We start from the raw sequence: 19,344 nt of genomic DNA on the forward strand, positions 1-19,344 counted from the left end.
TGTGTTTTAACTGGTCTATGTGATTTGGGAAGCGCACTATGAAGTGCAACCGTATGCTGACGCTTCCTGCAGTGATGATTATATGGCTTCACGTGAGCCGTGCGCATCTGACCTCAAGCGAACAGTTAGGATTTTATGTGGGCTGAATGTACGCTTTGCAAAGGACGTGAGGACTGTGGACAAAACAAATGTTAATCTCAGGTTCCAGCCGAAATTAACTTGACTGGCGTGTCACTGTCAGAGTGCCTCTGGCCGCCCTTTCTCTTAGAATAATTATGGACACTTTTGTTTAAGATTTTTGCCTGATGAACTCCAAAATCGTGACCTTCTACGTTAGATACAGGATTGCGGAGAACAAAAGCTGCCGAGCACTATTTTGAATGTAGATGTTCAAACGAAGAACAACAGTTCAGCGTTCGTTTTTAGAATTAAAACAGCCACAAACCCAGGCTTTTTGTTTTCATGTTGAGTTGGGGAGGTTTCAGCTTCCTAGCAGCTCTTCTTTGAGAAGGAAACTTAGGATCCTAGAAGAAAGTGGAAGAAGTTTTAAGAGATGGTTTGGCTTCGTACCTTCTTTTCATGTTGGTGATTGGTTTGTAGCTTGAAGATTTGTAAAGGAAAGATTGGTTTCCTAAGTGGCCTATTCTAATATATAAAATCAAATAGAAGCTTTCTTTACATAAGCCTTAGAACAGCTTTTTAGTGACTTCTTTAAAAGCACCCTTTATATTAGGTACAGAGTGTAATTAAATCACGATTTAGCCTTGTTTCTGAATCATGTTTTATTTTTCTTGTATTCATGTCATTTTTATTGAAATGTTTTTGAGTATTGTCTATCTTCACAACTTATAACATTCTCTGCAAGAAAAAACAACATACTTCTTTGGCAATCAAAATTAACTTGTTCATTAAGCAAACTGTTTATTTTTTAATTAAGGGAAGCACATCTAAGTCATCTTGAAATTGGAGATAATTGAGTGATTGCTATAAAAGGATGTTCACAGTAACTTTCTAAGAACTTTTTATCAAATTTTATTTACCAGTTTCACACAAGGTTTTATGCATGTTGTTGTGGGGATCTGCAGAAATATGATACTCAAGGAGCTTACAGTCTAGTTGGGAAACATAAGACCTAAACAGATGAAACGTTAAATAAACAAGGAATAATTGTGCATTCTTATTTCCATCTGAAATCAGTTGTGCCATGGCTCATTATGAATGAAGCTCTTGCTTTCCAACTCCTCCCCAAACCTTGTCCATTTTAGTCAATGTCATTACCATTTATCCACTTGCCATGCCAAGATGGGATTTATCTTTGTTTCTTCTCTTTCATTTCAGCAATCTGTTCTGCCTTTTTAATCCCAAATCCAGGCACTTATCTCCACAACAGTTACTATGGATAAAGCCACTATTTTGTTTTCTGTTTCTGACCTCCTAACTGGTCCTCTAGTTTCCATTAGTTGTCTTTTGTAGAGCCACGCCTGATGATCTTTTAAAAGCAAAAACCATCTTGTTCTCTAGCTCACAATTTAAGATTAGAAGCCAGGTCACTTCTGTCTCAATCTAGTACATTTCAGGGCATCCTACACATGTTGTCCAGGAATCTTGGTAATAATCTATTATAGCTTCAACATAATATAGGTTCTCCTCTATGTGCTTATCCAATCTGATGTAATTACAGCTTTTTTAAACATACTTTTATTTTTGCTTTTTATTATAGTTGTTATACCATTCTACTCTCTAAAATGTCTCTCTCCATTTTCTCTAGGTAATGTCAGCATTTTTCAATGATTGGCTCATCCTGCCTCTTTGACCACCTTCAGCCATATGTGATTGCTTCCTAGTCAGAATTCCCTTGGTTTTTACTTCTTAAGTAATCTAGTGTTTACAAAGTGAATGTATTCTAATGATGCACTCTTACTCTTTCACCAAATTTTTATCGAGGATCTAATATGATTAAGATATTATCTTAGTTACTGTGTTAATTTAATAAGATAAAGTTTCTACCTTACAGACATTGTGATGTATTTGGGGGCTATAGATGGTTAGAATACAATGTTAAAGTATTATGACAAGGAGAATGTGGACTGTCATCTAACGCAAACTAGGAAGATTCTGGAAGATTTTCCAGAGGAAGTAACCCGTATGCTGACACTTGAAAGATAGCAAAGTGTATATATGTTTGGGATTTGGGGGTTTGGAAAGGGATTTTCAGGCAGAGGCAACAGCATGTGCCACAACCTGGCTGTCAGGACGAAAGTGTTACAAGGAACTGAAAGAGTAAATAAAGAGCATGGGTGTGGAGTGTGGTGAGATGAGGGTAGAGCAGTGGCTTTCAAGCTTGTTGACCACTGCCCACAAAAAGGAATGTATTTTAAATTGCAGCCCAATGCACACTATGTATAAATGAAGAAAAAGTTTCATTAAATAATAATTACCTGTACATTGTTCTAGGTTTTGTTGTTGTTGTTTGTACCTTTCTGCTCTTTTTTTATTAGAACTGGTGATGATCCTTTAATTTTACAACTGGCAATATGAAAAGCCCTGGGTTAGAAAAATAAGCAGGGCTTTGAAATTCATTGAGTTTTCCCTAAGAATTCCAGCAAGCCATTAAAGCATTTTAAGCAAAAAAACAAAGAAATGATTGGGTTTGTGCTTAAATTCACTCTGGTAATAGTATAGAGCAGCGGTTCTCAACCTGTGGGTCGCGACCCCTTTGGGATTCGAACCACCTTTTCACAGGGGTCGCCGGGTACTTGTATGTGGGCGTGTCTGCATGTGGGCCTGGAGACAGATAGAGGAGCGGTGTCTCGGTTCCTAAGACCATCGAAAATATGTGTTTTCCGATGGTCTTAGGCGACCCCTGTGAAAGATTGAGAACCGCTGGTATAGAGCATGGATTGAGAAGAGGCATTTCTGGGACGGGGGAGAACAGTTACGTAGCCTTTTCAGTAATTAAGGTGAGAAATGAAGGCTTGAATTAGGACATTGGCAGAGGAGAAGGAGGGAAGTGGAAAGATTAAAGTGATTTAAGAGTTAGACTCAATGATTTTCTCTGGAGGGAAGGGGAAATGACTCTTTTATGGTTATACATATAAGGAACAGATGTGATGGAGGAAGATGATGGACTCAGCCTAAGTACACTGAGTTTGATATCGTTATAGGACATACGAGAGATGATTTCAGAGAGGTAGAAGGCTGCATGTAATCTGATGCCTCGAGAAATCTAGTCTGCAGGGGAACTTTTGATAGTTTGTGGGCCTGTGGCTCGTGCTTGGACAGTGAGGAATGGGTGCGGCCTGAGTTATGTATACCATTGCTTCTCAAACTTGAATGTGCGTGAACCACCTGGCGTCTTGTTAGAAGGTGGAACTAGGCTGGGGTCAGAGATTCTACTTTTCTAACAGACTCCCAGGTGATGTAAGTACTGCTGATCTGCAGATCACTCAGGCTGTACAGCGTAGAACAAGAAAATTTAAAGAATAGATTGAGGAAAATTTAAGAGATAAGCTTGTAAAAGAATCGAGGAAGGAGCAGGCAGAGAAGAAATGAATAAGGAGATAGGTGTTTTGGAATCCAGGAGTATTGTTTGTTGAACATATATTACTTTACCTGTTTTATCAAATAGTTTTGCAGAAGCTTTCTCATGTTGATAAGGATGCTTTTTCTTTGTATTAAATAGAGAGCCGTAGTGCACATGGATGAACACCGAGAAGAACAAATTGTGCAGCTACTACATTCTGTCCAAGCTAAGAATGATAAAGATTCAGAAGCACAAATATCCTGGTTTGCTCCCGAAGATCATGGGTAAGACAAAAGTATTCTTTTAAAATATGGGCAAGGTGTAACATTTGTTTTATAGCATTGGCTAAGAAAAAAAAATAATAAAAATAACATATTTAGACTCTTAAATAAGTGAAAATTAGCCTGAAGTAATTTTTTTGTATATAGATTGAGCATATTTGGTGAAAGGTAAAAAAAAAAAAAAAAATTAGCTGGGATATTCATTTCCACAGGAAAGCTAAATGGTAGGAATGGTCTATCTGTATATGAGATTTATTTGGTTGTTATTTATTCTTCCTACCCATCATCTTTGTATTTCCAAAATTCTTCTGTCAGGGAGATCCACAGAAAGTTAAATTGCTAGTGTTTTAGGAAAATCATAGGAACCTGCATCATTTAGAGAAAAAAATTAGAGGAAATTTTTCTGGGACTGTGTAATGTAGCATCCCATTTGTAGAAAGGGTAGCAGGAAGAAATGAAGTTGTAAAATAAAACAAGGCTCACAAAAAAAGAAAAACACTGTCAGTCATTGCAGTGGAGGAATGCCTATTGTGTATGTGTGTTTGTTTTTTTGTTGTGTTTTTTTTTTTTAAGTTACCACAAGGAAGAACTTATCTAGCATTATCTATTTATAAAGAAGAAAAATATTATCATTATACAACTCTTAAGAATTTTTATCATTGTTCTAAGAGAAAAGAATAAAAGCTTATGCTTTTGAAATAATTAAGCAGCATATTGTTTTGTTTCATGGCCGAAGTGGTTTTTCATTTAACCCTTTATCATTGTTTTTATTTTGTCAAAATAGATATGGTACTGAAGCTCCTGCTGAGAACAAGTCAAACTCAGAGAAGAAATTTCAGGACCAGGAAAAGAAATCAATAAATAAAGAAAAGAGGACATTTAGAATCAAGGACAGTTATATTGACCGGGATTCTGAGTATCTCTTGCAAGAAAACGAACCAGATATGACCGTAGACCAACAGTTACTGGAAGATTTACAAAAGAAAAAAACTGACCTTCGGTATATTGAAATGCAGGTATTGGAAAGCAAGATGTGGAAAAAAAATTTTGTCATCTTTTCTCAAACTTGATAAAAATGTTTTTATGGTTAGAGGTAATTGCATGGTATATAGATCAGTGAGATTCCACAAACAGGCTTTCTCCTATGGGAATTTTTTTTTCCCCCATGAAGAGTAGACAAAAACAACAGGAATGGAATTATACGTAACCTACAGTAGCCTATTTCATCTGCAGCAGCATATATCGTGAGGAGAAGAAATATTTGAATATGGTAGTGCAAATGAAAAACGAAATCACTCTTCAGTTTAACTTTCCGAGGCCAGTTTAGGGAGGCGTCATAAGAGACAAGGTTGTTAGAATTGTACAGTTCCTCCTAGGCCATTTAATGACAACTCCTTCCTCTTACAGATGATAAAATTAAATCCCTCAAAAGTTATATGATACGCTTATTATGTTCAGCATTTTAAAGATAGGACTGTGACAAGAAGTGAAATTCTTCTTAGTTTTTTCAGTATTTTCTTTTCCTGCTAGGCAAGATATTTTAAATGCCCTTTCTATTAAAATGTAAAATTGTATGCTTTCCGGACGTTCCAGAAGTAGATGAAATAAAATAAGGTGAAAATACTGAGGGAATTCTGAGGGTCAGATCTTTAATATGCAAATGCTGCCATTTTTGAGGAAGGCAGAGTATCACATCCTCTGTGGGAAAGAAAGGATGCATTGACTGTTGCCAGTTAATATTGGGCATCCTGATTAGAACAGAGGAGCTGAGGTTGTCCAGAGGCCAAATTGTGTAGCTCTCTGATGCCTGTTGAGTGAAAATATGATACAACAACAGCCGAGATTTCAAGATGAATTAATTCAGAATGCTGTGGTTGAGAATGTTGTGGTTGAGAGCAGGGCTTCTTTTATCCCCTTAGGAACAAGGAGAGTTAGCTACTGTCTCTGTTTACTTTGTATGGAGGACAGAACTTAAGTATTAAAGATGAGTGATCTTGTTTAGAAAAAGTTAGAAGAAATGTGTAAAACATAAAATCAGCTGGGGTGGTTTTCATATTGGCTAGACAGTGTTGTAAATGCTTCACATGTACTACATGATATAAACCTCCCAGACACATAACCCTGTGTAAGAGATTACACGTGTCTGTGAAAGAGATGAGGAGAAAGCATCTTAGGTTCAGTGACTCTAAGGTTGCATAGCTGATAACAGAACCAGGTCTAAAATTCAGATGTCTTTAAGAGCTTGACGCTAATCCTTTTTGGTAATACGCCATATGTTTTCTTATGTTATAATTTATTCAGTAAACATTGGTTTTCCACTTGCTAGATGCCTGTTATTGTGCTATGTTTTATGAAGAGTATTAAGACATTCTTCAGACAGTTTATAATCTCATTACCTCACCTCAGGGTTACCGCCAGAAATTAGGAAATAGAAGGTTTGTCTACCTTGGGCAAGAATATTGGATTGTAATTCTCTTCAGCAGCATTTATATATGAAGAAAGCAAATCTGGTTAATGCTGTTTTCAAATTTAATGGGATAGCTTCTTTATACTTATAACTACATGGGATATTAACATTTTTAGAAATTGTTAAGAAAAGGTTTTTAAATAATTTTAAAGTTATAACAAAAGAAATTACTAAGAAAAGTATGGTGACTTGTTATTTCAAAGTACCGGAATTTATTTAAGTCACCACACTGACTCATTTGTATGGCACTGGTTCAAATTACCTGACCATAACAAGCATGACATGTACAGCATGGTGAATGCACTTAATAATCCTGCATTGTATAGTTGAAAATTGCTACGAGAGTACATCTTAAAAGTTCTCATCACAATAAAAGAAAAATTTATAACTGTGTGGTGCTGGATATTAACTAGATTTGCTGTGGTGATCATTTCACAATATATACAGGTAGAAAATCATTATGTTGTATATATACCTGAAATTACTGTTATGGACCAATTATATCTCAATAAAAAATAGGGAACTTTGACACAGTCTCCATCTTGACAAACCAAGTGGGCCAAAAATTAACGGGTGATGTTTCAAGAAATTTTTAAAAAGTGTGGCGATAATATGCTAGAATTACCTAGGACAGTTTTAATTTTAGGTATTTTTTTTTCCTTTTCAATAAAGGGGGTTTGTTAAAGTTGTGCCTTATTTTTTTATACCACTGAAGATTTTTTTATATGATGTATCTCGTGCAGTGTAAACCATAGTGCTGTTTCTTAGTATTTGTATATGTCATTTTTATGTAGTGTGGGTATGGGGTTCCTAAAAGTTTTTAAAACTAGAAAGAAATTATCATGTAAAAGATACAGGAAGGAATTAGTCACTCCCTCTTTAGTATTCCAGTTGTAATTCACCAAGAATTTGTCAAGTAGCTTATATTTGTCAGAAACTGCTACTTGTTTTTTAAACAAAGGTTTTTCATTAAAATATTTTGGCAGCCCTGAGGTAAAATATTTAAGACTCCAACTTTGACTTAACCAAGATCACAGTTCTTAAAAGGTAGTACCAGATTTTTTTATTGCAGATATTACTTGTTTTAAATTTTCTTTTATACTCAAAGGCAAGTACCCAGAAATAATCTTTGAATCTACTCCAGGGCCTAATGCATTAGTAAGTAGTGGATCTATGAGTAAAAACAATGTGATACAGAAATCAAACCTAAGATGAATATATAAAACAAATAGAAAAAATGCTGAAAGTAACTTAGGGATTGTAAGAATGCTATTAGATGATAGATCAGATTTCGTTTTACTGCTGCTAATTAAGAATGTAATAGAATTCTACTTTTCAGTGTTTCAAAAATAAAAGTGATTGCTAATTCTTTTTTTTATAAAAAATTATTTAAGTTTTGATATTTTACATAAGCTGTGAGGTAATAAAAATGCTTTTGTATTCTAGCTCATTTATTGCTTATGTGGTCTGATTACCAGGATGATAATTTCTTTCTTTTTTTTTTTTTTAAATTTCAGCATTTCAGGGAAAAGCTGCCTTCATTTGGAATGCAAAAGGTAAAATGAATATACACTATTTAATTTGATTCGCAAAATTCTTCTGTACAATATGTTTTAAAATTATATCAAGAAATATAAATTAATGATCCTTTCTCTAAAGGATATTATTGAAGTTCATTTTCTTTTGAATTGTTGAAGGACAAAAAGAAAAAATGGTCGTGAAACAGTTTTCCTGAAGTTTGCTCGTATTTATATCCATAATTGAAATCTTTATTAGAGTTTAAAAAAATAGAATTTTTATGTATAAGTTATTTTGGCAACTTAGGTATTTAAAACTTGCTTTTATTTTAATTATTTGAAAGCACATTATCTTGAAATAAATTATACTCTTCCTTATTCTTTAAAACAGTATGTAAAACTTGTCCTGCAGATGAAGCTATTTTTATGGATTATGATAAAAATCCTTAATGTCCTCAGTAGTTGTTGATGTATCAGGATTTGCCTTGTACTCAATAGCCCCACATGTTAACATTCTAGAATTTTTAATTAACGTTAATTCTTATGCATGGAACTTGTGAGCTGTCTCTTTTTGCTCTTACAAGTGTGTTTTCTTTAACAGTGCCTTGGCTCTGTTCTTTTAATAATTTGGTGTTTCTTAGCTCTTGAAACCTGGTAGATCTAGATAGCCAAACTGCCAGCATTACGTGTAACAACATTTAAACAGCATTAATACTTGTTAGAAGCAGCTACCTTTGGTTTAGTAGAATTTTGATAACTATCTTTTCAAACTTAGTCGACATGTGACGTCCTTCACTTATTTTTCCTTTTGCAATAGGAATTGGTAAATATGATCGCTAATCACCAAGTGATAGTAGTAAGTGGTGAAACTGGTTGTGGAAAAACCACTCAAGTTACTCAGTTCATTTTGGATGACTACATCAAAAGAGGAAAAGGATCTGCATGCAGGATCGTGTGTACTCAGCCAAGAAGAATTAGTGCCATTTCCGTAAGTTACCTCTCACTTTAAAATCCCCCGCTTTATTTTCCTTTTTCCTTTGGATAGTCTTGCTAGTAGCATTTTTTTCACTCATTTTCCCAAGACCTGTTGGTTTTGAATGAGCACTTTAATAAAGTAGTAAAAAGTGAAATAATGGTCTGAGTCAGTGTATATGGACTATACTGATTGGGAAATTTTACTTCTGAAATATTCTATAAATCAGTTTTGTCATTTTTTGTTTCTAGCCTCATTTATCACTGATCACAAGAAGACTGTTGGTCACTTTTAGTTCCACAAATTTATATTGATTATAATAACATTTCATCTATCCAGAGTTTATCTTTGGCAGCCATAACTTTCAGAGCACAAGAACTAGAAATTAAGAAACACCAGTCTCTAACAAAAAGAAACAAAAATTTTCTTTAATCAAAAGGTATTTACTCTTGAATTACATGCAAGTTTTACAAGTTTAGACCATGATTTCCATCTCTTTTAGAAAAGACCGAGGGAGAAAATAATGCAAGGATGCTATATAGAAAGGTACTTTGAAAATAGTGACAAGAAGAATTTTGCCTTGGAGGGCTTCTATAAGAGGAAATGAAAAGTAAGCATAAGAAGCAAGTGGTCTGTAGCTCTTAAGGGACACACAGTGTTAGAGACCTCAGAATTTAATATCTTTTTTTTTAAACTCATGAAAATGGAATGAACAGTTTTTTAACAATCCCAGATTTTCATGGATATTCAGGATATTTATACTGAAGCAAATTCTATTTTCTTGTAACTGTCTTTTATTTTAATTAAAGGTTGCAGAGAGAGTGGCTGCAGAAAGGGCAGAATCTTGTGGTAATGGTAAAAGTACCGGATACCAAATTCGTCTCCAGAGGTAAAGAATGTTCACATCTTGTTTACTGTGAGATTTTAGTGAAAATTTGAAGCTGGAGATTTTCCCTATTTTTATGCTGATTATTACAAATAAAGTTAACATTTAAAGTAACTGAAGCATAGGAGGCTTGCAACCCACAAAGTCGTTTTTTTAACCCAAATTCAGATTTGGATTGCCATTTTGATGCCTTTTACGTTAAGGAATGATTAGAGAAATAACTTCTTTCCTGGACATAAGTTAGTAGACCATCACCCGTCGGTTTCCGATAGCACCACCCAGCCCTTGACTGACTATGGATTTTGGTATCTTTAACCCTCTATCCCACGCCACTGTATTTCATTTAGCACTTTTCTGGAGCTCAGTATCCCAATTAGCGTTTTAAATCAACTGACTTTCTAGTCACTGAACAGAAGGTTAGGCCCCTAAAAATGGATCGTTTTCTGAATATGAATGGTTATGCCTTTAAAGAGAAATTATTAACATTGTATCATGACAACAAAAATAATGTATAATGAACTTGAATGTAGTATTTCTCATTACTCTATTGTGGTAGGCATTTCTATAACTAAGAAATTAAGTATGAAGGTATTCATTATAACTGTAAGCATTTTTTTAAATTGAAGATTTTCTAACCTTTTGTGGTACTTAGTAATTTACTAGTAAAGAAAACCAGGAATTATTAACTCATGTCTTTCATTCACAGTCGTTTGCCAAGGAAACAGGGTTCTATCTTATACTGTACGACGGGAATCATCCTTCAGTGGCTCCAGTCAGACCCGTGAGTATGTTTCAGTTCAGGACATTTAGTTAAATATTATCAAAAGATGTAATGATTAAATTGGATGTCATTGATTGTTGAGGTAAAATGGTTCCTTTTTTAAATTTCATGCTGAGTTACATACTTCACCATACTTCTGCTTTAGGCATTTGTCCAGTGTTAGTCATATCGTGCTTGATGAAATCCATGAGAGAAATCTACAGTCAGATGTTTTAATGACTGTTATTAAAGATCTTCTCAGTTTTCGACATGACCTGAAAGTAATATTGATGAGTGCAACATTGAACGCTGAGAAATTTTCAGAGTATTTTGGTGAGTAAAATTTATGATTGTTGCTTTACAAAGTTATCACTAAGCCATTGGATTTAGAGTTAATTTTTTAAACTAACACAGTGCTAGGCACTGAGTAGTCAAAATAAGTATTTAGCATTTCATTTATTTTAACATTTTCCTAGTCTCATAGAGAATTGGGCTTAATGGCTGGCTCATCCCTGTTCTTGTAGTGAAGACATGTAGCTTTTTGGTGCTACCACTAGATAATTAAGGTGGCATCAATGAAGTCAAACCACAGATTTGAATAATTTTATAAACTTTTTTTGTGATCCTTCTACGGCTTTAATGTACTATCACAGACTAGGGTGGCAGTTGGCTAATAACAGTAAGTGATACTAGTGACCACTTACGGAATACCTTCAAGGTGCCAGGGTGGTATGTTTAGCACTTTGTCTTTATTAATTCTTAGACTACCTTTTCAGGCAGGTGCTACTGTTTCATTTTTACACATGAGAAAATGGCCTCAGAGCAGTTAGGTAGTTTACCCAAGATTGCATCATTAATAGAGGGCGAGGGGATTTGAAACTAAATTTGACTAGCTGCAAAGTAGTACGTAGTACCTTCTTTTTAAATTCTGCCTCACTGTCTCTCCTGCTTATTGGAGAAGGAAGGGGGAAATGAGGGAATTAAGATGAAATACATGTTACTATATTCAGCCCAATATAATACATGTTCTTGTGTTCAGCCTGGTTGACCCTCAAAGCCTTGTGGATTGGTTGAGTATATTATGTCTTTTTTGTTTTGCGATGAGGTATCCAGAACTAACATTGAATAACTTACTCCAGCTTATGCAAGTCAGATACTTTGACCTCCTCCACAGTGTTGACCTTTGTTTACAGTGTGTGCTGTTTGTTTTGTTTGGTATAAAAATAACATTTAAAAAACAGTATTAGGAAACTTTTTTTAAACTAATGATTCTAAAATAGTAAGTAATATTTGGTTAGGTCTTGTTTTAACTACTTTTTCTAATTTTGGTGCTGCAGAAGGAATGCTTTATATGTAGATTTCAATAAAATCTGCATAGCACCATCTTGGCTAATGATGATGAGAAAATAACTTCTAACAGTTTTGAGTCCAATTTAAAATTCTCTGTTCTTTGGTATTGGTTACTTTGTACAACTGTGAGATACGTGTATAATTTGGTAGTAATGAAATGATACTGAGTGAAGACTGGATTTGCTGCTTTTATTGAAGTAGATATGGAAAAATAAGGTAGAACTGTAAAAGTTTAAGACCATTTTCTGAAGTTAAAAAAAGTAATAGACTTGTCCTATTTGTGATCTGTTTATTTTTATTTTGAACATTTGGGTACAGACTTATGTTTTATCACCATAATAGGTAACTGTCCAATGATACATATACCTGGTTTTACTTTTCCTGTTGTGGAGTACCTTTTGGAAGATATAATTGAAAAAATAAGGTGAGTAAATATTAGGAAAAAATAGGTTAAAAAAGTACTAATATATCACCCTTCCCACAAACTAGTCTTAGAAACTCACTCTAAACTCACTGCCTTCTAAAATATTGTTTTTCCTTAAATCAGGGATGTCCAAACTTGGTTGCAAATTAAAATCCTCAGAGAATGTTAAGGGCTGGCCAAGTGGCTCAGTTGGTTAAGAGCTTGCTCAAGAGTTTGAGCTCTGAGCAACAGCGGTTTGAGTCCTGGCCCGGCCTGAGCTGAGCAGCCGCTGAGCTACCAACAGGTAGCAGGATGGTTCAGCTAAAAAAAAAAAAAGAATGTTAAATTCCAGATGCCACTTTCACACTCCCTACCGTAATTACATTCCAAAGTCTGGGCTGGTATCCAGGCATCAGTATTTGTGTAAACGTCCCTGGGCATACACAGAACAAACTGATGGTTGCCAATTAGGGACGGGGGTAGGGGGGCTTGGTGAAAAAGGTGAAGGAATTAAGAAGTACAAGTTGGTAGTTACAAAATAGTCACAGGATGTAAAATACAACCTAGGGAATATCGTCAATAATATTGTAATAACTGTGAATAGTGCAAGGTGTGTACTGGACTGATTAGGGGATCACTTCGTAAATTATGTGAATGTTTGACCACTATGCTGTACACTGAAACTAATATAAAATAATGTTGGATGTCAAACAAAATAGAGTCCTGGGCAGGCAGCAAAGCTGGGGAACCTGTCTTCAGGGCCTACAACTCACTTCCAGCCCTCGTACCTGGGTTTCACTCTCCTCGCACTTCTGTTCCCACCTTTTAAGCATAATTTCCCTGTAGGGGTCTCAGCCTTTTCTCAGTCTGTTGTGATTTCACTGTGCGTCCTGTTTCCATGATCGCACTTCTGTATTGTCACAACTTTCTGAACTATAGCCTCAAAACTGAAGCTCTTCTGAAATGTAAACTTGTTGTATAACTCTATACTCAGAAGCATTCCGGAACCACAGATACTTAGAACCTCACATTTTTAAAACCAAAAACCATTATCTTATATCCCATTCCCATCGTGCTTCCACCAAAAAAATGAAAGCACAACAGTGTTGTTTTGTTCAGTATGCCTTACAATGCTTGCTGATATTGTCTGTCCATCCAGTTGTCTAAGCTATAAATTTAAAAAGTAATATTTTTATCAAGAAGTTATGTTCTAGGATAAGTTACCAGCTTACATGTTTAGTCAGTCTTTCTGTTCTCTCCCCCGCACCCCCCCCAAGACAAACCCTGAGAGCATTCACCTTGAAAATGTCTTCTCATTTTTATTTCTTCTACTTAAGTCCCTTATCATGTCTCCTCTGCTAATAAAACAGTTCCTCTTTTGGCACTGTGGTCTTCACTCTCGCAACTGCTGCTATATATTTTCCTAAAAAATCTGGTCATGTGAGCTTTCTCCCCCTAGGCAAGGCCCTTGAGAGTTTCCTGTTGTTTAAGAACCTTTATTGGTTTATTGCAGTCTATAGCAGAGCACCTCACTGGTATGCCCAAGCCACTGATTCCCACAAAGCTCTGGCCATTAGCTACTTGCAGTCTTCTTCAAAGGGGTGTACAAGATTGTATTTGTATTTTGATGAGAAAAGCTCTGGGAAAGCACAGCCCCAGAGGATCAGGTTCCAGTTCCATACATTGTTCTCTCAAGGCTCGCTCTTTATAGTCTGACCCCATCCTGTTCTCGCCTTACTCATCTTAAATGCACCATTCTCTGTCGTTCCAGCACATGCCTTTTTATTCATGACTTGGTGCTTTGCTACATGTTATTGCTGCCTTTTAGATGTACATTTGCCTCCTCCTTTCCATCCTTTCATCTGTAAACTGTTGATTATGTAAAAGCTAATCCCAGGGTATTGCTCATTAGGCCTTCTCTGATACCTCTCACAGAATGAGTTGCTCTCTTGTCTGGACTCCCGTAGCACCTTATCATGTCTCTTACCACACTGACTTTATTAACCACGTAATGTATCTCTTTATATTTGTCTTTTGCACTAGGTTTTCCATTTTTCAAGGTCAAGGATTTTGTCCTATTCATCGTTGTAACTAGTGCATAGCACAGTGCCTGGCTTATAATAAACATCTTAAGTATATGGGTTGATGTAAAATACTTGGGATGAGATTTTTCAAGATTCCACAGCTTACTTGTTAAATGAGAAAAGAAAGAAGTGATAGTGGGAAGGTGAGAGGAAAGATCCTACTGTGTATTTTACGTGGAGAAAAGTCAGCTGAATTTTGAGTAGGGTCTGAGCCTAAAACAAGGAAACACTTGGTACATGCCCTCACAACTTAATATCTAGACAGAGATGTGTGTATGCTGTTATATATAAGGTATGACTGACCTGTTCTGGGAAGTAGAGTTTGTTAGGAATAGGATTATATAGCAGGGATAGGCTTGCCAAGTCAGGAAAGCAGTGAAATTCAGAGTAGGAAAGAGGGAAGTGTATGTCAGAGAGGGTGGCACATACTAAATGTGAGGTAGAGTGTTCTGGTTTTATCATCAATGCCTATAAAATTTTATGCCTGCCCTCAATTCCACTTTCTACCTTGTGTCCCTACCACAGCACATTCACCAGTTGTTTTCTAAGAGAATAATAGCCAACAGCTTAACAATAATGAAAACAAAGTTTCAGAGATCAGTATGTAAAAGTACATAAAGATCAGCTGCTTTCCTAAGCTCCCTAGAAGGCACGTTATGTACAAGGAACTGTAGCTAAAGGGTCTCTTGAAGCAAAAGGATGGTATCGATTCACCCCGTCGATTGGTAGCTGTCCCTAAGAGGGGAGTTGAAGGAGGGCGGTCCTTGGATAGAAGTTTTCTGCAGAAACCCCAAGCTATCCCCTTCTCAGAAGAGCTGCACTACAGGGAAGTAGGGAAGAAACTAGAGTGAGATGATACAAAGGGTTGTGACTGGGCCCTTGGGGTGGGGGTCGAAGGTTACCTCTGTTGTTGGTATTGTTGGGAAGGGGAGCCAACTGTGTGTCCATCCTGCTGACTAGGACTAATCTCTGTCTCAGGTTGTCCTACCTCAAGTTGGTGACTCTATATGTATGGACGACTTTAGGGGAACCCTGGGTCACAGGTACTGAATAGGGAAAGGGATGAACACTTTTTGGGTGTCTGCTGTATGTCTGCTATATGTCAGGCACTGTGCTTTTACTCAATCCCTTTTTTTGTTTTTATTCTTATGCTAATACTGTTATAAGGGTAATAAGCTCTCAGAAACTAAAGGCCAGAGATTCATACAGCTAGTCAATGGCAAAGGAAGGACATCATTCCCATATTCTGAATCACAAAGCCCATGCTCCGTACCCCCTCCCCCCCAGGTGAACTCTGAGGAGCTTTGGCATTCAAGTTCAGGTTCATTTTTCTTTGTCCACCCCCATGCTTCTCAGAACCTATTTATAGTAGGTGACATTCTTGGGCAGATGTGTCCTGCTTCTAGCAGTCACTGCAGCATGGTGGAGTCATAGTATATATAACATTGGATAGACATGAGATTTGAATACTGATCCTGGCTCTGCCGTTAGCTGTGTCTGTGGGCCTGAGCAGAATTAATACAGTTCTCAAGTCTGGGTCTGCCGATCTATAGATACACTATCTGAATCTCCTGGAGCACTAATTAAATTCCTGGATTAGCAGACCCCAACCACACTTGAATTCAAATCACAAGGTATAGGATTTAGGAATCTATATTGTACAAACTCTTGTGCACTCAGTTTGGAAATCTATACGTAAAACCTGAGACTTCTGCTAGGCAATCATTAACTATTGTGGACTTAATGCTAACTTTTCTTTTAGAGCAAACTTAAAATTGAAGGTGAAAGGTACTCTAATGTTTATTTTTTCATTTTCATTGCTGAAGATGATCTAGAGATGTATATACTTCTATAGGGAACAATGATTTTTATTCAGAATGTCAGATTTTATGTTAGTGAATACTTGCAAATTGATACTTAACTAGTGCCCATTAGAAATTATAGTGAAAATGTTCCTTAAAATCTTCTTGAAAATTCTAAATGTAAAAAGTCATAGATAATAGGTAAAACCAGAGTTTCAAAAAAGTGAAGCTATTTAAGAAGGTTTTTATTTTTAGATATGTTCCAGAACAAAAAGAACACAGATCCCAGTTTAAGAGGGGTTTCATGCAAGGGCATGTAAATAGACAAGAAAAAGAAGAAAAAGAAGCAATCTATAAAGAACGCTGGCCAGACTATGTAAGGGAACTGCGGAAAAGGTAACTTATATTTTGTTTGAAAGTGAAAACACAGTGACTAAATAACTAAAACAAAAAGGAGGATTATCTTCTTGAATTTGTACGTATTTGAGGAGACCATCACAAGTTTCCTATTCCAGCTAAATACTTTGCTAATTTGACTTGTAGACACTGTTAATATTCCATAAATTCTCTCCTGTCTGTTGATTCCCCCATTTGCAGGTTAAGTTACTTTTTAAAATTTATAGAAAGTTAAACCTTAGGAAATGTTACCCAGTATTTCATGATTTTCTATTTAACTTTGATAGGTATTCTTCAAGTACTATAGATGTTCTGGAAAAGATGGATGATGAAAAAGTTGATCTGAATTTGATTGCTGCACTTATTCGATACATTGTTTTGGAAGAAGAGGTTAGTTTTGTTTTCTTCAAGTAGCATAGTTTTAATTTTATTTACATATCAAGGCCATGAAAAAGAAAAAAAATCTTAAATGCTTTTTAAAAAAACATAGCCTATGGAAGAAATTGCTTTTAGGAATAAATCTCAAAATACCAAAAGATTTAGATATTTGACCTATTTGAAGAAAAGAATGAACAAATGAAATCTCTGGTTTATAAATCCTATTTTTAAAAAACAAGCTTGTACTTTTTAGTTTTAATCAGTAACCAGAATTAATCCCGAGCTAGTATAATTTTAATGAAGACTTAAACATGCACACATTTTTACTCTTGGTGTATGTTTGTTTTGTGATCCTTTATAATGATTGTTTCCCCTCCATTCAGGATGGTGCCATATTGGTGTTTCTACCAGGCTGGGACAATATCAGCACTTTACATGATCTCTTGATGTCACAAGTGATGTTTAAATCAGGTATTATAGAAACATATTTTACTCCATTCCAAGAGTGGTACTTGTAGCCTGTTTTTTTTTCTTTCATTTGCAGAAGTGTTGCTTCTAAGGCCACCTATGTGTAAAAACTTGGTGGCCTTAGCCCAGGTTGGGTTTTTTTCAAAAGCTGGATTTTTTTTTTTTTTTTAAGATTTTATTGGGGAATTGGGGGAGGGGAATAGCGTTGGGGCATTGGGGAAGGGGAACAGACAAGTTGCTGTCCTTTTGTTCTTCAGTCTAGTTGTGGAGGACGTTGCTTCACTGGTCCATGTTGGTATTATCTTTGCGCTCTTCCCGGGTGAGGCAGATCGTTCACCGGCCTCTGGACGGCCACTCATGGCAGCTCTTGGCAGCTCACACCGGTTGCCAGCTGCTCATGCTGGCTGCCAGCCACACATGGTAGCTTATGGCATCCTACTGTGGCTTCACTGCAGCCTAATGCCTTCACCTCAGGGCTGCCCAGCTCCAGGTTGAGCTGTTGTTCAGCATCTTAGCTGTGGAGGGCAGTGTCACTGGCCCTCATATGTGGGATCTGAACAGGGGCTCTCTGGCGTCTCAAGCCAGTTCTTAACCAACGCGCCACTCGGCCGGCCCTGGATTACCCCCCCCCCCCCAATGAAGTTCACAGATGAAGATGGTAGGTATGTAGTGAAGTTATTTATTTAGTATTACGGTGAGAACATTATCCCTTTCTTCCTACATTTGCCTAATAAAATTGAGCCCTTAGAGTTAAGATGTTGGCATGTGAGGAGTTTTGTTTTTTTCACTCACTGCTACATTTAGTTGGGCAGAAAAGAAGTATGAATTTATCTCTTAGCCCAGTGATTCTCAGTTCTGCTTATCCAACAGAGTCACCCATGGCTCTTCTTTAAAATTCAGTACCTGATCCATCCTCACCTCAAATTTAAGAATGTGACCTGAACACCTGAAGTTCTAAAAATTCCTGAGGTGATTCTGATGCTTGAACAGCATGTTTTGAGAGACATAACCTCTCATGCCTTAGAGAAATGCATGGGGACATTTTTCCTCTATAAAATTCAGTTAATGCATTATCAGGTGTTATTTTTAACTTCAAATCAGTAAAATACAAAGCAAATTCTATTTAGTATTTTATAATTCTGAATATAATTCTAACTTTACCCTGTTAAAATACTTTTGACAAATTTTAATTTTATAAAACACTAAAAAATATTTTGATCTAATTGTATTGGCTAAAATAGTCAAAGGTGTATTTTTTATTCTTTGTTAAGTCCTATTATGGTAGTGCCCTCAAAGCATTCTCTATAATTAAAATTATTTACTCTTTTCAAGTTGGAAAAATATTTTTATCTGATTACCATGACCTGTCTATAATGAAATACTGCTTTTCCTTCTAAGTGGTCACCTTTCTGGATAGAAAAAGCATAGTCATCATTAATCTCTACAGTGAATTATTGGGTTGTCGGAAAAGTCATGACATATTTTTCTGTTTTTCGTTGCAAAAATGAGTCATGACTTTTCCAACAATCTAATATTTTCTTAAACAACTGAAATGGTTTTATTTTTTTGGCTGAACCTTCCAACTTTGGCCTCTTTTTCTCCCATCATAAACACTACTTATGGTCTACTTTCAGTTTTAAAAAATATGCTTGTGTTTATATATTTACCAAGAAAATTACAGCTAAGATCTACCGTATTTGCCGGCGTATAAGACGACTGGGCGTATAAGACGACCCCCTAACATTTCCACTCAAAATACAGAGTTTGTTATATACTCGCCGTATAAGACTACCCCCTCTTCCGCACACCTTCCACACACCAAATAAAAGGTAAAACAATATCAGATTTGATTTGGCCCACTGAAGTGCAAACAAGCGTATTGTATTTCGTGTCACCACATAACCGTTTTGGCGATGTTGAGCCACCATGTCTGCTACATGTTTTTCGAGTTCTGGCCAGTGTGGGGTGCCTCTTCTTAATGCACACTTACCCCTTGGCATACTCTTTAATGCTTTCTCATTTGATTTCCAGTCCCGAACCATCTTTTCTGTTACTC

The 19,344-nt window shown here is 36.1% G+C and overlaps 1 protein-coding gene across 1 annotated transcript in view; it reads left to right on the top strand.

The window, feature by feature from the left end:
- DHX36 (DEAH-box helicase 36) overlaps positions 1-19,344 on the top strand; it is a 46,094-nt gene that overhangs the window by 337 nt on the left and 26,413 nt on the right. Inside the window, exons 2-13 of the mRNA XM_019626720.1 lie at positions 33-166; positions 3,683-3,807; positions 4,589-4,820; positions 7,789-7,827; positions 8,606-8,776; positions 9,571-9,650; positions 10,354-10,428; positions 10,574-10,740; positions 12,100-12,181; positions 16,302-16,442; positions 16,730-16,832; positions 17,204-17,291. Of these exons, the coding sequence (XP_019482265.1) occupies positions 33-166; positions 3,683-3,807; positions 4,589-4,820; positions 7,789-7,827; positions 8,606-8,776; positions 9,571-9,650; positions 10,354-10,428; positions 10,574-10,740; positions 12,100-12,181; positions 16,302-16,442; positions 16,730-16,832; positions 17,204-17,291 (1,437 nt within the window). The remainder of the gene's footprint in view (positions 1-32; positions 167-3,682; positions 3,808-4,588; positions 4,821-7,788; positions 7,828-8,605; positions 8,777-9,570; positions 9,651-10,353; positions 10,429-10,573; positions 10,741-12,099; positions 12,182-16,301; positions 16,443-16,729; positions 16,833-17,203; positions 17,292-19,344) is intronic.

This window comes from Hipposideros armiger, unplaced genomic scaffold (genome assembly GCF_001890085.2).
Source record: "Hipposideros armiger isolate ML-2016 unplaced genomic scaffold, ASM189008v1 scaffold_16, whole genome shotgun sequence".
In the NCBI taxonomy this organism is placed as follows: Eukaryota; Metazoa; Chordata; class Mammalia; order Chiroptera; family Hipposideridae; genus Hipposideros; species Hipposideros armiger.